This window comes from Aricia agestis, chromosome 15 (assembly GCF_905147365.1).
Source record: "Aricia agestis chromosome 15, ilAriAges1.1, whole genome shotgun sequence".
Lineage (NCBI taxonomy): Eukaryota > Metazoa > Arthropoda > Insecta > Lepidoptera > Lycaenidae > Aricia > Aricia agestis.
In genome coordinates this window covers 14,216,929-14,238,492 of record NC_056420.1, presented here as the reverse complement: position 1 = coordinate 14,238,492, position 21,564 = coordinate 14,216,929, and the positions used below count along the sequence as shown (strand labels likewise).

The 21,564-nt window shown below is 37.3% G+C and overlaps 1 protein-coding gene and 1 long non-coding RNA gene across 2 annotated transcripts in view; both read right to left on the bottom strand.

Moving 5' to 3' along the window:
• LOC121734350 (phosphatidylinositol 3-kinase catalytic subunit type 3) overlaps positions 1–9,846 on the bottom strand; it is a 46,843-nt gene extending 36,997 nt beyond the window's left edge. The window contains exons 1-3 of the mRNA XM_042124884.1: positions 9,556–9,846; positions 9,014–9,202; positions 2,969–3,125 (exon numbers count right to left, since the gene is read on the bottom strand). Coding sequence (XP_041980818.1) covers positions 2,969–3,125; positions 9,014–9,202; positions 9,556–9,626 — 417 coding nt within the window. The 5' untranslated portion in view covers positions 9,627–9,846. The remainder of the gene's footprint in view (positions 1–2,968; positions 3,126–9,013; positions 9,203–9,555) is intronic.
• Positions 9,847–15,411: 5,565 nt separating this feature from the next.
• On the bottom strand, positions 15,412–21,077 carry LOC121734354. Its single transcript, XR_006036706.1, has 3 exons — positions 21,067–21,077; positions 16,661–16,666; positions 15,412–15,632 (listed from the first exon to the last, which is right to left on the bottom strand). It is a non-coding gene; the product is annotated as an uncharacterized LOC121734354 (long non-coding RNA).
• Positions 21,078–21,564: the final 487 nt, after the last annotated feature.

Here is a 21,564-nt window from a genome sequence, read left to right as displayed (position 1 = left end):
TCCATCAATCCTTCGAGCGGCCCGATGCGAGCCTTCGAGCTGTCAGGAGCTGTCAGTTTTACGGTCCACACTCCACACAGTAATTATTACTCGATTTGGAGTAAAATTATCAGATAGACTTAACCGAAAATAAAAGTGCAATAAGAAAGTTTTTGCTTCATGTTCATGACACTATGGACCTAAAATAAGGTTGATTATGGGCCTTTAACGCGTCTTTTTGCATATACGCAAAGTGCGTACAGCGTACGCAAGTGGGCGGGGCCGCGTGCACGTTCATTCACCTGCAAGCGCACACGATGCGGCGACATGCAAGGATGACATTTAGTTGATATAGTCAAATAATAATATATAATCATCTTTTATTATTCATCACCTCAATATCTGAAACCCGGCCGCTCTTTGATTTCGAATAATTTGGTATTTGCATATTAAATGTGATTTTTTAAAATTCTTACATTCGGCGACCGTTGAGGCGTGTGGCGGATGAATATTATTTAATTAAATATTTACGATATAAATATACAAGGTGTAACAAAACAAACTGCTAATACTTAAGGGTGTGTACGTGTTCCTTGTAGAGAGTTCAATGTGAAAGTAGCAGCGCTGAAAGACCAAAAATTTTGTTCACTTTTGTATGGGGAAACTCGCGACACTGGGGCGCTTGCCCATACAAAACTGAAAAAAAGATTTGGTCTTTCAGCGCTGCTTCTTTCACAATGAACTCTCTACAAGGAACACGTACACACCCTTAATTATTATCAGTTAGTTTTGTTACGCCCTGTAGAAAAACAATAAGGAAACTTCAGCAGGAATATCAAGTCTAATCTTTTACCTCATACAAAGTTGAAACTAGCAACAGTAAATAATTAACATAAACGATAACATACACATTAGTTCAGCTAGATTTTACTTCAAGAATTGACATGATGACCTTTTATCTGGAATATTACTCAGAGTTCAGACATTCGTCAGTATCGTTCGTTCTCGTATGACGTGTAAATAAGTATCCAAGTAAAGGGCGACGGTCGACGCCTATGAACATTTTAATACATAGGTATAGAATAACAAAGCGGGATTGGATGAAGCATTACTGGATTCAGCAACACGTTTGTTGCTGAATCCAGTAATGCTTCATTTTGTACGTGGGAGAGCCATGCTTCGGCACGAATGGGCCGGCTCGACCGGAGAAATACCACGTCCTCACAGAAAACCCGCGTGAAACAGCGCTTGCGCTGTGTTTCGCCGAGTGAGTGAGTTTACCGGAGGCCCAATCCCCTACCCTATTCCCTTCCATACCCTCCCCTATTCCCTTCCCTACCCTCTCATATTACCCTATTCCCTATTAAAATGCCGGCAACGCACCTGCAGCTCTTCTGATGCTGCGAGTGTCCATGGGCGACAGAAGTTGCTTTCCATCAGGTGACCCGTTTGCTCGTTTGAACCCATATATCATTAAAAAAAAACACGTCACTGTATGCTTATAAATTATAATATTTCATCTCAGTCCTAGTAAGTATCAAGTAAGTAAGTAAGTAATCAATACACATGGGAGAGCCATGCTTAGGCACGAATGGGCCGGCTCGACCGGAGAAATACCACGTTCTCACAGAAAACCGGCGTGAAACAGCGCTTGCGCTGTTTCGCCGAGTGAGTGAGTTTACCGTGAGTGAGTATTCCCTTCCCTACCCTCCCCTATAATCCTATTCCCTCTTAAAAGGCCGGCAACGCACCTGCAGCTGTTCTGATGCTGCGAGTGTCCATGGGCGACGGAAGTTGCTTTCCATCAGGTGACCCGTTTGCTCGTTTGCCAACTTATTTTTTTTTATCATTTCGGTCGGCTCAGGTTTTTTGAAAAGAGTTTTCTTTTCAACGGGGTTGTTAATTGGTTAATATTTTGAGTTTTGACGTTAGCCAATCAAAACCGCTAGTGAATTAACAAACTTCAGTCAAAACACTTAGGCCGTACACATTCTACCGACTGCGCGGAACCTTGGAGCCTTCCAATGTGGATTCAAAGGTACTGGTATAAATTTGGTACACTGCGCACTGCGGCGAACTTGATAGAGCGGGCGCTGAGTGGAGTTTAGTACGCAAAATGTGAGGAACGCATTATATACCTTATAGACCAAATGAGGTCCACACATTTTGCAGATTTACCCAACGCCATCCAGCGCTTGCACTACTGGGCAATGGTGGTCTTACCCATTGCGAGGCCCCGGGCGGAAGGTCCTTGCGAGGCCTTTTGTATTCCAAAAAAATACCTGTGGGATATACGTGTGGTGGCCAAAGGAAGATCTTCCGACCGAGCGAGGTGGTATGCCCGGTCAGGCCGAAGCCCACGTGATACATTTCAGCTGTCGTATATATACCGACGCGCTCAGGAAACTTCGATAGCGCGATGCAGGAATGTTAGGCGAATTGTGGGTACCGCCACATCACTCCCCCCCGAAGACCGGAGGTCGAATTTTGAAGTCTTGTCGCTTGAGTCGCCAGTGCCAGTGAGTTCCAGTGAGTCGGAACTGTTGCAGTGACTCCCAGTGAGTCGGAACTGTAAACTGCTGCACGGGATCCAGTTAGTCGGATAGCTGCCGTGCGGGGCCGATGCTACGTGCTGACCAGGAGAGATGTGCTCTGCTCGCCCAGGCCGCGGTACATTGCGGCTAGTGGACGGTGTACCCGATGAGGCGATGCTGGCTGGCGCGGTGCGGAGGGGCGGGGAGTGATAATGATGGAGGCGTGTTCTGTCGAGTGTCACCAATGTGGGATAATATGCGTGGTGGCCAAAGGAAGATCTTCCGACCGAGCGAGGTGGTATGCCCGGTCAGGCCGAAGCCCATGTGATAAATTTCAGCTGTCGTATATATACCGACGCGCTCAGAAAACTTCGATAGCGCGATATTCGATACCTATCCGGGCGATGGCCCTGTTCGCCACCCCTAGGACCGCCAATGCTAACGGGTCAACCCACCTGTCGCATCATGCCGTGCTTGCCGAAGAAGGATATCATGGTGCCGCCGACCACCATCAGCTTGCCGGGCCCGGCGCAGTCGTACACGGTGAGCGCGAGCGCCGCAGACCGCGGCATGTCGCTGTAGTTCAGCGGCAGACTTATCCACTCGTTCCAGCTGCGAATGCAGGTTCGATTATAAATTTTTAGGTACTATCAGAGAAGTTGATTTATAGGCAGATGCCGGACCAACTTATTTCGGTCGCGTTTTCTCAAACCCAGCTGACAGATGACTTACATTGAGTTGACAAAATCCAACCATATGACGTAGGTCCGTCAACTATCTATGATCTATTTAAAGTCCGGCAACGCACCTGCAGCTCTTCTGATGTTGCGAGTGTCCATGGGCGACGGTAGTTGTTTACCATCAGATGACCCGTTTGCTCGTTTGCCCCCTTATTTAATTAAAAAAAAATGAATCTATTCCTTCCATTGTACTTTTTTATTCTATAGTATAAATATCTCGTACTATCCTAGGTCAAAAGAAGTTGTTGCATATTGTGAACTATAAAAGACGCCCGCGATATTCGTTCATCGCGCAGGAACCGTACACTTTTGCAATATGTCAATGCCAAATTTCAGCGGTTTGAGCGTGAAGAGATATTACAGACAGACGGACACTTTCGCTGTTCGCATTTGTAATGTTATTGAAGCATGGATATTGGATTAGATATAGCAATTCTATCATATGTCGTACTTTCCCAGGCCAAAAGATGTTCCTGCATATTGTACTATCAGAAAAGTTGATTTCTAGGTAGATGGGGGACCTACGTAGTTTGGTCGCATTACGTCAAACCAAGTTAACAGATCACAATTAACATTGAATTGACATGATCCGACCAAATGACGTTGGTCTTTCAACTACCTAGGAATCAATTTCCGCGATGGTACATAGAGATAACAAGTGTTTGGTACAGAAAGCCACGAGTGCATAATTTTAGAAGGTAATATTAAGTTTCAAATTTTATTCGTAGCAAATTTTAATGGATTTGCTATAAAAAGTTGTGCTATATAAAGCGACGACCTCTGTGGCTCAGTTGGTGGGCTGTTGCTAGCTCCAGCCGGGGGTCGCGTGGGTTCGAATCCCGCCGACGGGACAAAAAGTTTTCAAAGTTCCTGGGTCATGGATGTGTATTAAATATGTGTATCATATAATAAAAATCTTAAATATATTATGCATTATGTATAGACTATAGTATAAAAGTATTAAATATGTATTTCCGTTGTCTGGTACCAGTAACACAAGTCCTTCAGGTACTTAGCACGGGGCCAGACTGACGTGGTGTGAAGCGTCCATAGATATTATTATTATTATTATTATTATTAAATATAAAGTTCATGAGGTTGACATTAGTTCAGGGCTTAGATCGGGGCAAAAAGCTTTAATATGTATGTGATCGAAACAGCACCCCTAATGGCAAATAATGGTACATAACTAATTTGATGCTTAACCATTGAGGTACTATAATACTTTATCTATGTGCTTAATAACCCACCAACTTCCAAGCGGCACCCGAGTGCCGCATAACAATTGAAAATCTATTGCATCTGGGATTCCCACGACCGAGGTAATCAATTCAAATAACATTACGATGATGCAGCTCACAGTGAGGAAAAGTCAAACATAAATTTGTATCAAACTATAAAGTTGTTCTGTTTCATCTTTTTAGGGTTCCGTACCCAAAGGATTAATATGTATTCTGTGCCAAAGCGTAAAAAACGGGACCCTATTACTAAGACTTTGATGTCTGTCCGTCTGTCTGTCTGCCTGTCTCCAGGCTGTATCTCAAAAACGGTAATAGCTAGAGAGAAATTTTCACAGATTGGGTATTTCTGTTGCCACTATAACAACAAACAGTAAAAACAAAATACATAAAATTAATATTTAGGGGGCTCCCGTACAACAAACGCGATTTTTTTGGCCTTTTTTTGCTCGATATCAATAATGGCAACAGGCACTTGAAATGTTCACAGAATACTTAAGTGTATTCAAACTTTAATAATTAACAAAAAATTAAAATAAAATAACTAAGTAAGGGGGGCTCCCATACAAAAAATCACAATTTTTGTCTTTTTTTTTATGGTATGGAACTCATTGTGTCCAACTCGCACTTGGCCAATTATTTTTTTTATTGATTGCTTAAAAGTCGTAATTTATTATATTGTTACTAGCTGTTGCCCGCGACATCGTCCGCGACAACATAGTATAATAAACAAAGATGGATAGTCCGCTAACAAATATGAAAAAAGTAAAATATAACCTCCTCCTTTTTGGAAGTCGGTTAAAAAGTAGCCTAAGTTACACCTTACTACATCAGCTATCTATAAAAAAAAGTCCCGGCAAAATAGCTCCAGCCGTTTCAGAGATTAGCCGGAACAAACAGACAGACATACAGACAAAAATTGTAAAAAATATTGTTTTGGTGTATGTATCGTATATAGATTCATCAAGGGCGTCGCCAAGGAGGGGCAGGGAGGGGCAGCTAGAGATTCTAAAAAAGTTGCCAAATATAATGCAACCAAAGTCCTTAAGTTAATGTGCTTGAAGTTCAAGCCTTGAACAATCATTCCCGTACGTCGAAACTCGAATGAATTCACCAATTCCACTCCTTATATTCCGTACGCTCAACCCCGCCTTTTACTATGGCTCAACTACGCTCTGCTCTACTGTATCGTTGAAGCGGGAGAGGGGGAGTGACGAACACGCTTTGCTGAAGAAAATACTCCATCATTTGCTTTTAAATCTAAATTGCAATTTACACCCCGCACAAATTCAAACGATGCAAGTCGAAAATCTCACAGAAACTTGTAAAACTATCGCTCAGTTTTATAATTTACCAAACATAAAAATTGAAGTCGAGCTCTGGCAGAAATTCTGGCATAATAAACCAAACTCAACAGATCAAACCGACTTTACCTACGGCTACAATTTATTCATACCTACTTTTCTCATTCATAGAGAATGAGAAAAGTATGAATTGTAGTAGGTAAAGTCAACTTGCCCCCCCCTGCGCCATCGGCTGGCGACGCCCTTGAGATTCATATGCATGTAGTAAAAACGGTTCTTTCAATATTACAAACAGACACTCCAATTTTATTTATATTTATAGATGTATAGATTGAATAAACAACCTTGATGAATTCTTATGTATTTAAAACTGGTTACTAGATGGCGCTGTTTCCTCATAAAGTATGTAAGGAAAAATCTTCTTCTAATGTTTATCAATTTTAATTAAATTTTTATTGCATAAATTTAAATTTATTACGTCATTAATTTGTTTATAATATATTTGAACTTTAGAATAATTATTATTCTTAGTTTTTCTTTACTTTCGAAAAAATTTTGTTCTTTCAGCGCTGCTACTTTCACAGTGAACTCTCTACAAGGAACACGTACACACCCTAAAGTATTATCACTTATTTTTGTAACACCCTGTATGTCTGTATCATATTTACACAACTCTAACAATCATTGAATGTTGTTTTTTTTCTTATCAGTATGTATCTAGTTGTTGCCCATAAATTCATGGCGCTAAAATTATTACAGATTTGGGATTTGGCACGGAAATGGTACCTTTTTCTAAAGTGATACAATAATACTCGCTTCAGTTGCGCTAAAATTTGCTTAGCGCAAGTGAACCATACATTTATCGGTGATGAAAAGTATCCTATATCCTTTCTCGGGACTCAAAGACTCTTCATTCCACATAACAGCTAAATCAATTCAGCAGTTAGGGTGTGAAGAGGTAACAGACCGACAGACGCACTTTCGAATTTATAATATTAGTATGGATTAATGTCTTATGATATTATTCGGCCAAATAGCTTTAAAACTTTCGCAATTGCATTTTTAGTGCTTTTCCATTGTCATAACTTTTTCAGTAACAGCCTTATTAATAATTATTTTTAAACAAAAAATTTAAACCGACTTCCATAGTAAACTGCCTCTAAAAAGTATGAAATAATAATTCTTACTCTATTTAAGTGCCCTTTATAGGATTGGCCTAAGCCTCAACTATATCTTTACTCAATCTTTATCACTTTGAAGTTGGTACCAGCTGACGTAAGTTATAGCTATGTCAAGACTCGCAGAAATTTTAGGAGGCTGAACTGAAGTTTAGCCTGGGGCGAAGCGAAGTAATTAAATGACACTCAAAAAGTGAATGTTTAGTTTATGTTAAAATAAAATATTCTATATATAATTTAGTTTGTTCCTCCTAGAAAGGAGAATTAAAATTCAACACTAAATAAGGGCCGGGGGCAAGGTCAACACTAATGTCGCGACAGCATTTACAGGAGGGGGGTTTGCGGTTGCGCCCCCCCCCCCAGGTAGGGGGTGGGGGCAAAGCCCCCCGCATATTAATCAAATGATACTCGAAATCTGTATGTTTAGTTGAGGTTACAATAATTTCGTTATAATATTCACTTTTAATAAATAACTTAGTAAAGTACTGTTGATGATGATGATGATGATGACGATGATGATGATGAAAGTAATTTGCATTGCAGTATATGCTTCCCGTTTTTAAAACAACGCCGAACCCCCCGAACTTGTATCTATAAGGATTCAAGAGTTCTGTACAGCACCTTTGGAACCAGGGTATACACTAGTGCAAAATGTTACTTTTTGGAAGCGTATGCTCATAATCTTTCAGAAAAAGTTAAAATCACTAGATGTTTCCTTAAAAATTTCAAGGAGTCCTCTCGATTCCTCATGGATTGCATTATCAGATCACCACTTTGGTGACCATGGTACCAAATCACGGCTGTATCCTATACAACAACAAAAGAATTTTGAAAATCGGTCCACAAACGGCGGAGATATCTGCGAACAAACATAGAAAAAGAACATATATACGGTCGAATTGAGTAACCTTCTCCTTTTTGGAAGTCTGTTAAAAAAGCGGCCAAGTGCGAGTTTGACTCGCCGATGAAGGGTTCCGCAGCAGCAATAAGGTTTATTTCTATGTAACCAAAAGATTTTTGATTTATTTTTATATTTCAGTTGATTTAATATCCATTTATGACGTATAAAAAAAACTACTTGCTAGATCACGTTCAAACTAATTTTCGTTGGTAGTTTTTATAGTAATGTACATCATATATTTTTTTAGAATTATCATGCCCCTACTTTAGAAGTTAGAGGGGGGACACACACATTTTACCACTTTGGAAGAGTCTCTCTCACAAACTATTCAGGTTAGAAATATCATTTGATATTAGAAACCTTAATATGATTTTTGAAGACCTATTCATAGATACCCCACATGCATAGGTTAGATGAAAAATTTTTTTTTGTTTCAGTTGTACCTATGGGGACCCCTAAAATTTTTTATAATTTTTCCAGTTTTGTATCAAAATCTTAATGCAGTTCACAGACTAGATCTACTTACCAAGTTTCAATATTATAGATCTTATAGTTTCAGAGAAAAGTGGCTGTGACATACGGACGGATGGACAGACAGACAGACAGACGGACGGACAGACGGACAGACGGACAGACGGACAGACAGACAGACATGACGAATCTATAAGGGTTCCATTTTTGCCATTTGCCTACGGAACCCTAATAAATGCAGATTACATCAGAACAGACTAATCCATCTTGCTGAATTTGCATTAAGTATAATATGTTAGAAAAGGTATATTTAACAGTTATATATGCATTATTTTAGTCCTGTATTTTTCTGTTAATTGACAAGGCTGTTTTGGTTGAATGGATCTAAAACGCTGAAAGTCTAAAGGTTGTATAGAGGCTTGGGGGGTGATCTATTTCATCTAGATGCATTTTAAATTGAAACAATACAAATGCATTTTAAAGTGAAACAAACAATACAAACAATACAATCCCCATTGTTTCAATTTAAAATGCATCCAGATGACCAGATGAGCTAAAACATAATTGGTTCTCAAAGTGGGCAGTACACGAAAAAAGTTTGGGAACCCCCTGATCTAAACGGAAAACACTTTTCCACACTGCGATAAGATCCAATCTACTCAACTTACTTCCATCTAGTAGTGAATGACTTATACGAGGTCATTACAGGCAACGCTAGAGGCTCTCCATCACAGAGTATCTGACATGTCACATACAGATCAGCACATTCCTCCTGGTACAGCCCTGAGAATTTGAGCATGGGGTCTTCGAGAAGCTTGTCATACTCTGGCTTTGCACGTTGACCCTCAAGAGTCCCGCTGTAAAATATAATTTGAATTATTTCACTCTAATTGATGTTCCAATGCAGCTTAGTGATTTCCACAGATAGTAAGTACAACTTTATCAATTTCCAGGCCCTAGAAATTGATATTGGTTGGTATCATTGGTATAATATGATTGATTGCCCTAGAATCTAGGAGAACCAGTTGCTCGTCAACCCTTTTAAAAAATGTCACTACATTATGTGAGACAATAAAACTTAGTGCATATTCCGTTTCTGCGTCGCATATTATATATTTGATGAGCTTGGCATAGGATAAATGCTATGATTTTCTATATTTGTAAACTTTAACTGTATTGTATTAACAAAAGAATAATGAAGAATGCTTACATTTTTATCTGGACCTTATGGTCTAAAGAAGAACTATACACGTAATAGAATTTATCGTCTATTTCGTTCATTGTAACCCCTGTTATATTCTATTTGAATATTAAACAAAACTAATAATGAGTGTTGAACGGCAGTTTTTGTTAATCTTTTATTCTGTAATCCGATTGTTGTAGATATAGCACAAAAAATGTGAAAGGAACTATGCCACATGGATTTGTCCTGGGTGTTTGCGAGAATATTTTCAACGCCAAATAATTATAAAATATGTTTCTAAGGTATTCTCTTTTGCGAATTTGCTCGTTTTCTTCTTCTTCTTCTTTTTTATTAATGGCCACAGATTACTAGTATATGTTAATGGCTCCTTTGTGTGTCGCCAGTATCAGAGTGTTTTGGCAAAGACTTTACTTTATGAGATGGCTTTATGAAGAAACAAGGTTACGGTATGATGAGACGCGTACGGTGTCTGTTGAAAAATCTAAAACAAACACAAACATTTAGGGTTAGTCCATAGAGTATACATTATAGCAAGCTATAGTGTGCTTCTAACAAGGTATGAACTGTAAGCACGAGTGTGAACATATTTTCCTATATGCATCTTACGATGGCGCATGGAACATCACTAGACTTGCGTTATACGTTTGACAAGTATCTATAGAACTTCTGCTTACGATCGGCACAACGGGGAACGAGCGATGCGCGCGCTCTATAGATTGCTAATGTATACTCTAAGGGTTAGTCCTATACATACACCTTACAATTTAAATTCTGTTAGTATAAATGTATGAACTTTGCTCGTTTTTCGATGAAAAGTGGAAAGAAAACAAAGCTTGACACATTACAGTTCGCCAAGATCGCTGTCGGAGTTTTTGGGAAAATGTGAAAGAGTGATGTTGTGTTTTTATTATGGTTTTTATATTATTTTCCTAAAATTGTGTTATCTGGGTTTTTAATGTGTAGGTAATATTGGTAGGATATTAACCATTAAATATTCGTTATCGTGCACAAGTGTGGGAAAGTGATGTAGTAACCAGAAACTTGCTCTTTTGTGTTCCCTCCAAAACTCCATCAAAAAGTTTCAGTAAAGCGTCCTACCCCTTTACTAAATCGACCGACTTGACTTCTTGACTGTATTGACTTTATACTTAGACTTTGACTAGACTTTGGACCTGACTGACCTGACGATAATTTAAAAAAAATTTATAAAATATTGTTTTCCCGCCATAATATTATACTCGACACTGGCCATGGTTATAGCCGAAGTGCCATTATATGAAAAAAAAAGATCGCTGTCATTTAAATGTCAATTGACGTTCCGTGACATTCTTTTTTTTCTTTTCTTATTATGGCACTTCGGCTATATAACCATAATATGGTTATATAGCCGAAGTGCCATAATGTTTATACTCGACCTTAGATATTATCTAAGGTCGAGTATAAACATAGACTTAATATATACCAGTATATATTAAGTCTATGAGTATAAATATGGCTGGAAAACAATATTCTAAAATACAATTTTCAGCCTCGTTTTCTATATTGTCACTTGTCAGGTCTAAAGTCTAGTCAAATTCCAAGTAAAAGTCAACACGAAGTCAAGTCGGTTGATTCAGTAAAGTGGTAGACGCTTTACTGAAACTGAACTGAACTGAACTGAAACCATCTGATTATTATACTTTCGATGGAGTTTTGGAGGGAACACAAAATAGCACGTTTCTGGATATTGCATCACTTTCCTACACTTGTACACGATAACGAATATGTGATGGTTAATATCCTACCAATATTACACATTAAAAACCCATCTAACACAATTTTAGGAAAAAAATACAAAAACACATCACTCTTTCACATTCCTCTGTGGCTCAGTGGTGAGCGAGTTGGCCGTTGGTAGCTCAAGCCGGGGGTCGCGGGTTCGAATCCCGCCAACGGAACAAAAAGTTTTCAAAGTTCCTGGGTCATGGATGTGTATTAAATATATAATATAATAAAAATCTTAAATATATGTATAGTATAAAAGTATTACCTATATATATTTCCGTTGTCTGGTACCCGTAACACAAGTCCTTCAGGGACTTTCCATGGGGCCAGACCATAAACTTATTATATACTGTCGTATAGACCACCTGACAACCCGAAAATGCGTGACCATTTTTGATCTGTCAATGTGTGCGTGTGCTAGTGATGTATATTTTACTATCGATAGTATAGTATTTTGCTATCGATAGTTTAGTCCGTTCGAGTTATTTTACCGGAGTTTCTTTAAGAAATAAATAAGCAAATTTGACAGATTTTGTATTTCAAATTAGGTATCATAAATTTTAATTGGCAAAAAAGGTGACGATTGAAAAGTAGATACACATTTTCGTTTGGAATGATTTTTCAATCGTCATTCGTCGGATATGACGTTATGACTTATGACATGAGGTTCTTATAGGGGTAAATAATATACACATAACAAATTATAAAGTTACTTATTTATTACATCAGCCCTTACATTGCTGCATTGAAAGTAAACGTTGAAAATTCTTAAATTAAATACATATCATAAAATATCATTATAATATTGTTTTATATCTCGGCTGCCGGCAGTTTACTTACCGCCGGTTCCCATTACTGATATTTTTGGGAGCATTTTTTATGACAATTATTTTTAACTAGTGACCGACCGAACTTTCGGTTTCGGTTTCGGCCAGTTTCGGCCAAAAAATCTAGTTTCGGCCTTAGATTCGGTCTCAGCCAAAATATAGCCGAAACTTTCGGCCCCGCCGAAACTCATGCGTCGTTCGTTAAACTTCGCAGTTAACTCGTGCTTGCTTGCATTTTGATATTTTCTTTCAATTTCGACATCCCTTTAATACGACACTTTGACAGTTTATGTACCTCGGAGAACCGGACATAAAATGGCGGACCGGCCACAGTATTTTGTTTTGGTGGAGACCATTACCTATGCCGCGTCCTCATAAAAAAGTCAATGCTTTATTGTCACATGTGCACAGAATACAAATTACTCACGGAGCACATGTGTCATTTTGATTTTTGATTCCTGACACTTGACAGTTTCTGATTACTTTTGAGTCTACAATTTTAAACTAGTAATCTGTGCTTTCGAGTTTTGACTTTTGAGGAATCAGAAAATTGAAAAACGAAAATTATTAAAAACATTATTATTTTCTACTTACGTCGACGAAGAATAATTAATTTATGATAAAGGAACTCGTCGTTGTCTTCGCTACACCAAAACATTGATTATAAGCAAGTGTGTTGGTTATAAAACTTTGAACATAAACGTAAACAAAAGTGCAGGTAAACTACAATATTTTTGATTTCACGATGTGAATTTGGAGTCGTGTAAGCAATAAACAAAATATTGGCAGTAAACGCTGCTATAGGAATGAATCACCACACCAATAAACTTTACTTACCGCATGATGTCTCATATTAATGTCATTTACTCACATAAACTAATTGCTTGTCATAACATCTTTAAACTTTATTTTCAGAAAATGACCAAGCTACTCGAATGGATCTCTGTTACTAGCGCAATCTTTGCTGTCTGGTATTCCCTCATCGGAGGCTATGTGAAACACAGTTTTATTGAGAAGAATATGGAGCTTATTCTGTATTCCCCTATTATATTTGTGCTACTGTTTGGACTGTATGCAATACTCGTAGTTTTATACCGAGTACTAACATTTAACAATTGTGAGGAGGCGGCTAAGGAACTACAAAAAGAGATAGTCACGGCCAAAAAGGAGTTACATGAGATGGGATTGAGGTGGTGAAAAACGTGATATAATTTTATATTAATAAAGATATGTATATTTGTTAAATGTTGTTTCATATCATGAAATGCATTTTCTGATTATTGTAATAATTTCATATTTTGTTTTGGTAACAAAGCTTAACTACAGCAGGGAACTTAAAAACAACAAAATATCATTTTTTGATTAAGCCCGTATTTAAATTATCTTGATTCTAGTCTGTAGTTAGGTACATCTTATACATATTATAAAACAAAGTCACTTCTTTTCCCCTCATGTCTCTTTGTTCCCTTTAATCTTTAAAACTACGCAACAGATTTTGATGATTCTTTCAGTGTTAGATAGCCATTTATCGAGGAAGGCTATAGGCTATATTTTATCACGACTAATAGGAGAATGTGGAAAAAACGGGGGAAATTATTTGAAAGGGCTTATCTCGCGAACTGCTGGAGCAATTTTTATGTTATTTGGCACAGATAAGAAGTAGACCATGTGAAGGATCATAGGCTATCAATTTTAAACATTTTTTCAGTGGCTATAATATATTTTATACCCGTGCGAAGCCGGGGTGGGTCGCTAGTAAAATTATATAAGAATAGGAAGGTAAGAAAAAAGAAAGCAGTAAATACTTCAAATATATTTTATTTAAATAAAATTATTCTGCAATTGTTATTTACAATAATTAACTATTAATCAGATTAGATAGTTATAAAATAATATTTATCATTGGGTTAACTCAACTTATTCCTGTGTATTAAATTATGCTTACAGCATTCAACTTTATACAATAATATTATGTCTGTTCATTACAACTAACAATAAAATAAGGTACTATATCATGATATAGTACCTTATTTTATTGTAAGTTTACCATAACTTAAAACATGTAAAAATAAAAATAATTTAAACAATTTGTTTGGCGTTTGTAAAACATAGATGGCGCTAGCAGTATGTGAAATTTAATTTACAGTTGGATCTTGTAAGCTAGAATACATCAGAATTCAGAATTATTTCCTAGTTGTAAAGTGAGTAGATTTAAAAGGAGACAATTTTCTATTATATTATATCCAAATATGTATTAAGGCATAGGTATTAGGTATATTGGAATTTGTGTATTAAATATTAAATTAATAATGAACACCCTAATAATAATCAACCTAATAATTTGAGATTTCGATAAATAATAATTGTAGATTGTAGGGAATAAAATAAGTCTAAGCCAAAAATACACATTGTAATTCTAGAAAGATCTAGACTCTAGTGAAAGTTGAAACTCAAATTGGTATCCAGTGTAGGTACACAGTTCGTTTTTAGTAGGGTGCTATCATGCACTCAAAGTATCGCAGGCACCTGTGGTGTGCCTTTTGAACTTTATTAGTAAGAAAATAAGGTCGAAATATGGTCATTAATAAATAAAGTGTTTTATAGCCAATAAACTGCAAAGATTCTTATCTAGTGACATCGATTAATTTTAAATTACTTCATGTCTAGTCATACCTTATTCTATTATAGGTGTATTGAAGTTTGTATCATAAGATATCACTTAGTCTTTACGGGTAGGTCAATCAAATGGCACTTTGTAGATCTAGAATTTATCATGACATCGATGCTGTACTACCTAGAAAAAGGTAAGGTTAAAGGTAAGGTTAGGTTAGGTTAGGAAAAGAATTCTTATTGTAAGAAAATCTTATTAAACCCTCAGACCAAATAAAAAGATGAATTATTTTTACACCCTTTCACGACAGAGCTCGGCATTTTCAAGCAGTTAAATATTATTTTCTAAACGCGTGCTCTCACGAGTCGCGCTAGCTACTGACGAAAACTGGCGTACTTTCGTTTTGCGCATATGGGCGTAAGCGTGTGCACAATTGGCGTACTTTCGTTTTGCGAATATGCGCGTAAGCGCAGGGCCCCGCTACCATATGTGCAGTGTGTGCAATGCACACGGGCGCCATCCTCTAGGGGCGCCAAATCGCCATCTTTAGGGGCGCCAAAATTATGGACTCTAAACATTTTCCTAAAGGGGCGCTAAAATCCTTTTCTTGCACACAGGCGCCAGTAGCCCTTACAGGTGCCCTGCGTAAGCGTGTGCACAAATGGCGTACTTTGATAGGCTTCACTTTGTTGTTCGCAGGGATCTGTCTTGACTTTTATTTGGTCTGAGATTAAAACACAGTAACTATCTATTATAGACTTAATAATTACTTCTATGATCTGCCTATGAGACCTAGACAATGTTTTGTTTTTATCTGTTGAGCGATCTTTCTAACGTATCAGATAAAGACAAAATCTTAACTATTTAGTAATCTAATTTGTCTAGGACGGTCTTGGATTAAATGCTAGATGAGGCTTGTCAGATCAGCTATTTTCAAAGTGTGCTCGGCTGAGACCACTCACACGTACCTAAATGGTTTTTATAGAAATATAATCAAACATCAGCATAGAGAGGATTCGTTCAAAGGCAAAACATCCTTTTTTTAGGGTCCGTTATAAATTACATTTCACACGAGTTCCGTCAGCAAAAAAGTTTGAGAACTTTGTATCTAGACAAAGTTTTCCACACTCCCTTTTGTAAACCCTAAGGGACACTTGTGAAAGTGGGGATAGGCCTCTTTCTTTAGGGGCTACGAAGGTGTGCTCGGTCGTTGAACTAGGTTGACCCTTTGAACCTACTTCAGAAAAGGAAGTAAGTAGTTATATTTTGTATACTAAATTTGATTGACATTGATACTGCATTTAAATAATAGATTCTGATCACTACTTTTAGTAAGAAAAAAACCCACAAAATTATGAAAGGCCGACTATGGATGTTAATGTTAAACTCTACAATTTTGAAAGCCTACCTACGTGAAATGTTTTTAAGCAAATATTAAAATCTACTTTCTTATAATTTACATTGAAATGAATTTATTTACAATAGGAAGGGATTAAGATTGGTCTAAGTATGTAAGTAAGGAAATAACTAAGTAAAGTTCGGGAAAGTCTTATTTATCAGGCTAAGTTGAAGTCAAATTCTGTGTTTCCCTTTTCAACATTATTGCCTGGGCCTTACATTTTAAAATGTTAGGTATAATTTCGATGTTTTCACTTTTTGTCTATGTGTTGCACTTGCAGACTGCAGTTGTCCTGCAGGCCCGATTTTGGCGCGGCCTTTTCTATACGGATCGATATTGTTAATTTTTTGATAAGTAATGATTTTTTAGTTATTTGAATGCTATAATTCTATAATTCCCATGTTACTAATGTTAACTACTCTAATACTATGGCGTGAGCCTTTAAAATTGCAAAATTGTTTCCTACGATGTTCGGTCAATACCAAACCGTGGTTTCTAACACGCGAGCACGGCATACTCGTTAACTAATTATACCTACACACAACACCAAATAAATGTTTGGTTACATAAAATTGGTCCAAAATTTATACAGTTAACACATTATGGCTCTTCTCCACGTTGGCACTTAGTCAGGCCCGGATTTATAAATAGGCCGTTATAGGCCACGGCCTAAGGCGCGGCGGCGTCCATAGCGGTCCTAGAGATTTCGTAGGTACATGAGGCGGCGGAAATGCCTGCTCTCATAATAAAAAATATAAATTCGGCACTGTCCTTGGTGATGGGAAAACGGCAAACACTGGGCTTTTGAAAAAACATAGCGCTTTTTGCATTTTTTATATTGGATAAAAGGAAAAAAGATAAGAATGAAGATAGCGCTCTACTCTATGCGCAATCAGTGTCGAGAAAGACAATATATTTTTATCTCTAGGTTTGTGATCGTCCATATTTGTCCATCATGATTCATGGGCCAACATGGAGTGGTCGCATTAAAGTAGGTACATACGATCGTTTTCAATTGGTATCGTGGCCAAACTAATTGGATAATGTGAAAGACACGAAGAATAATGTAATTTATGTACAACCAGAGAAGTTGATTCTTAGGCAGTTGGCAGACCTTTGTCATTTGGCCGGGTAATGTCAATCCAATGGGGTTGATTCCATAGACATAATATAATCGTATATATTATGTCTATGGTTGATTCAGACCGCAACGCGACGCGTAGATGCATTTCTATATATGGATTTGACAGATTCGCAAGACGTCTCACGCAATTGAAATCTGTCAAATCGAGAGATTACTTTAATACAATCTAAAATAAGAATACTTTAATAAAAGTAGTGATGGGTAATTTTCCGAAAAATTTCAAAGCTCGGAAATTTTTCAATTTATTTTTCTGAAAAATTGAAAAATTGGAAAAATAATGGAAAAATATTTTTTATTGAAATTATTAGTTTAAATGAAATAGTAAATAGTAAAAAATGAAATGAAATATCAAATATGGTTCATATTAAGTTGAAATTCAAAGGCTTGAATGACTTTAGTTGTTGTTTTGTTGTTTAAAAAAAACAATATCATTTTTTAGCCATAATATCTCCTTTATTTTTATTTTTACGAAAATGGTAAGGATTAAAGCTGTCGCAAATTTGATTTTCTACAACTTTAGTCCTTATAATTTTCATTGTAAAATCAGTATTTAGGGAAATAACTGCAAAAAACAAGTCAAAGTATAATTTCGCCTGTATCTCAATAATTAAAATCAAATTTAGGGCAAATAATTAAACAAATTTGATTATAATGATTTTTTCTACGCCTTCTATCTTATATCTTTAAACGAGCAATTCTTGTATACTTACATATAATTGGAATCTCGGAATCGGCTCCAACGATTTTCATGATATTTAGTATTTAGGGGGTTTCGGGGGCGATAAATCGATCTAGCTAGGAATCATTTTTAGAAAATGTAATTTTATTCGTGTTTTATCGAATACCGAGCAAAGCTCGGTCAAATAGCTAGTGGTAAATAATCCGGGAGTCCGGGACCCAAACGATTATAAAACTAGATATTTCTGATCATGGATTAGACCCTATAACAATAATAATTGTTATTATTATTAAAAACTGGCCAAGTGCGAGTCGGACTCGCCCACGAAGGGTTCCGTTATAAAGCAAAGATAGGCAAGTGCTTTTTGTATGGGAGCTAACAAAATCCCCTTTTTTATAACATGGGAAAATGCTTTACGCATCCTCGGCAAATCGGGGATATCGGCCGGAGTTTGTGGGACTCCTGCTACCCACTAAAACCCCATGGTGCTCCACTCATCGCTGGCAGAGTTGCGGGTACGATAGAACCTACCGCAACTCAACCAGCGATCATCTACAGACCCGACACCACCCCGCTACTCGGGGGGCCGCGATGCGCAGGAACACCTTGCGCATCGCGGCTAGAGAGTCCTAGAGAGAGATCTAGCTTTGCAGGTTGGAGGAAATCGAATGATAATGATTTTGTATTTTTTTTCTTTTGATAATAATCGAGATAAGTATAGGTCATACAGGCGAAATTATACTTTGACTTGAGAATCAAACTTGTAGAGAATTAATTATCTACAAGCTTTTCAACAATCTTATCATTTTATGGCGGCTAACACACCCGTCGGATTTGGTAGAGTTTTTGAATTTGAGCTATTTATGACCACTTTTAAACACAAGCGCAAAAAAACTTTGTATATTTTATTATTATTAATTTTAGAAAAAATCTAACGCGACTGTAGTAATACCGGTAATGAACGCTATAATATTAGCGGCCCCTACTCTACTAGACGAGCAATTTTATTGCGCCATATCATATTGCGTAATGGTGGCCATACACCATAACATTATTGACCTAGGGTTGATATTGAACATCGCGCGCCTTCAATCTAATAATTGTCAAATAAACTGTTCAATAAAATTGAAGCGTGATATTGCACAATACAATTGAATTTGATCGTCTAAAGGTCGGCTTATGCATCAAATCATAGAAGTTTTCAAGAAAAAGAGTAAATAAAAGCCTTAAAATGTTATCCCGTAGTTATCTTGTTTTATTTTCTAATCTTGGTTGACATTTCAATTTGGAAAAATATTTGAAAAATTGGAAAAATATATTGGAAATTTTTCCTTTTTTCTTTTCTTTTCTTTCGGAAATTTTTCCATTACCCATCTGTAAATAAAAGTATTCTTATTAAATCCGTACAAAATGCCGCGCCGCGCCTTGCCTCGCCTCGTCGCGTTGCGGTCTGAATGGACCCAAAGTCGTGAATAGTGAATAGTCGGCTGGATTTGACATAATGTGACCAACTGACGTAGGTCTGTTAAATGCCTAAAGAATAAACTTCTCTTATAGTACAATCAGTATGAATAATTTTGTGGACACTTTGCTTGTGTTAGTACTTTGAGGGATAGGTATCTTTCTTGAGTCTAAAAATTTCAGAGCCGTAGAACTTTTTATTCCTATGTCTGTCTACGTTGTAATAGCTAATATGGTGTCATAATTGCCATACAACTGTGCAAACGCTTTCGTTCTATAAATGACATACAATTCTACATTTTCTATCTACGTTTTTATGGTCTTATTTATTCCACTATCTAATATACTTAAGTATTACTGTAGTCAAAATTTTATGTAGGAGAGAAAGGGCAGCTAGTTCTGGTTTTGAGATTTTCTGACAGTTTACCTATTCAACAGAGTCAACGTTGGGCCACTTTTTAATTATTGGGGGCAAACGAGCAAACGGGTCACCTTACAGAAAGCGACTACCGTCGCCCATGGACACTCGCAACATCAGAATAGTTGCAGATGCGTTGCCGGCTTTTTCCAGGCATTTTGACATCAGCCAATCAGAACCACGTATGAATAGATAAACTCTTGTCAAAAAATCAGAAACCGCGCATAATATATGTAAGTAAAATAATAATTAACTACTTGGATGAGTAGAAAATTACTACTAGTCTCGAAATGCAAGCTAATGATTTGTAGGGTTTAGTCGAAGAAAATTAGGGTTATCTTAAAACTAGGTTTGTTATTTATCTATTACATAATAATATTATTATTATCACAAAATAGCCAGTATAAAGAATTAGGTATTAAGTACAAGGAATTAGGATTTAATACTAGGTATAGAATAAGATAGTTCAACTTTGTCCACAGCCTTTAGATGTTATTTTTATAAAATAAGCGGGCAACGAGCAAACGGTCACCTGGTGGAAAGCAACTACCGTCGCCCATGGACACTCGCAACATTAGAAGAGCTGCAGGTGCGTTGCCGGCCTTTAGATGGTGCTGACCGCGGCGTGGGTAAGTATCAAGACGAGCCTGCTATAATAGTCTGCCTCGAGGATGTAATATAATGGCTCCCGTGGCTCCGCCAATGGTTGTTGTGGAGTAGCATCGCCAATGTGGGTAGATGCTGCGTTACTACCAGCTTAAGACGCAGCGGGTCCCACATATCCGCGGTAGGGTGCAACATTCTCCGCGGCATGCGGAACGGCATTTTCTTGGCGAAAAAAAATCTCCACGGGGAAATGCTTTACGAATTTCCGGTGGATTGGTGACATCTGGGGTATGTAAGACTCCCCAAGACGTAGCATCTCTCCACTAAAGGCCCATGGTGCTTTACTCCACGCTTAAGGCTAAGTTGTGGGAACGATGAAACCCACCCCAAACGCACACATGCCTAGTATCTACTGCGCACAGGTGAACTATTCCTTATCCAGGTATAAATGAAGTGCTTAAAATTTAAAGTCGTGTAGCTGTATTACCAAAAATAATGAATTTAAATCCTATAACCCGCTTCCATTACGCTGTAGGTGTAAATGTAATCTACAGGTAACTTTACCTTTCATGTGTAAAGTGCTAATGTGTGTATGTGTAGGCTTTAACGCGTGGTCGCAACGCGGTAAGCCTTTCTTTGGCTTCGAATCTCAGTTACGTCTGGCTAGAGGTATTATGCAGGTATTATAACATATCTACTCAAGATATTATAGGCTTTATATCTGGACGAAAAAGTAAAGATAGAGCTGGTGCAGTAATATTCTACGTACGTATGCGTTTTACATAGATACAACGCACACCAAGATGTTTTACGTTTGTGTGCATGTTACGCATATACATACGTAGACACAACGTACACAGCGATAGCTCGCTTTCAAAGTGAGGCATAGTTTTGTTTCATTGGCCTTACTTTTCAGAACTCTATCCTTACTAATGTATTTGTCTCTGTGTAAATTTTAATGTTACGTAAATAAGTAGAGAAAATGTTAATTAAATACAAAGAAATACGCTACACATCTAAAACTTGTAGCCGAACTTGCTCGTTATAAAAAAATCTAGCTAGTATGTACAATGAAAATCTTCACCTGTCGGAAGGGGTACGCAACA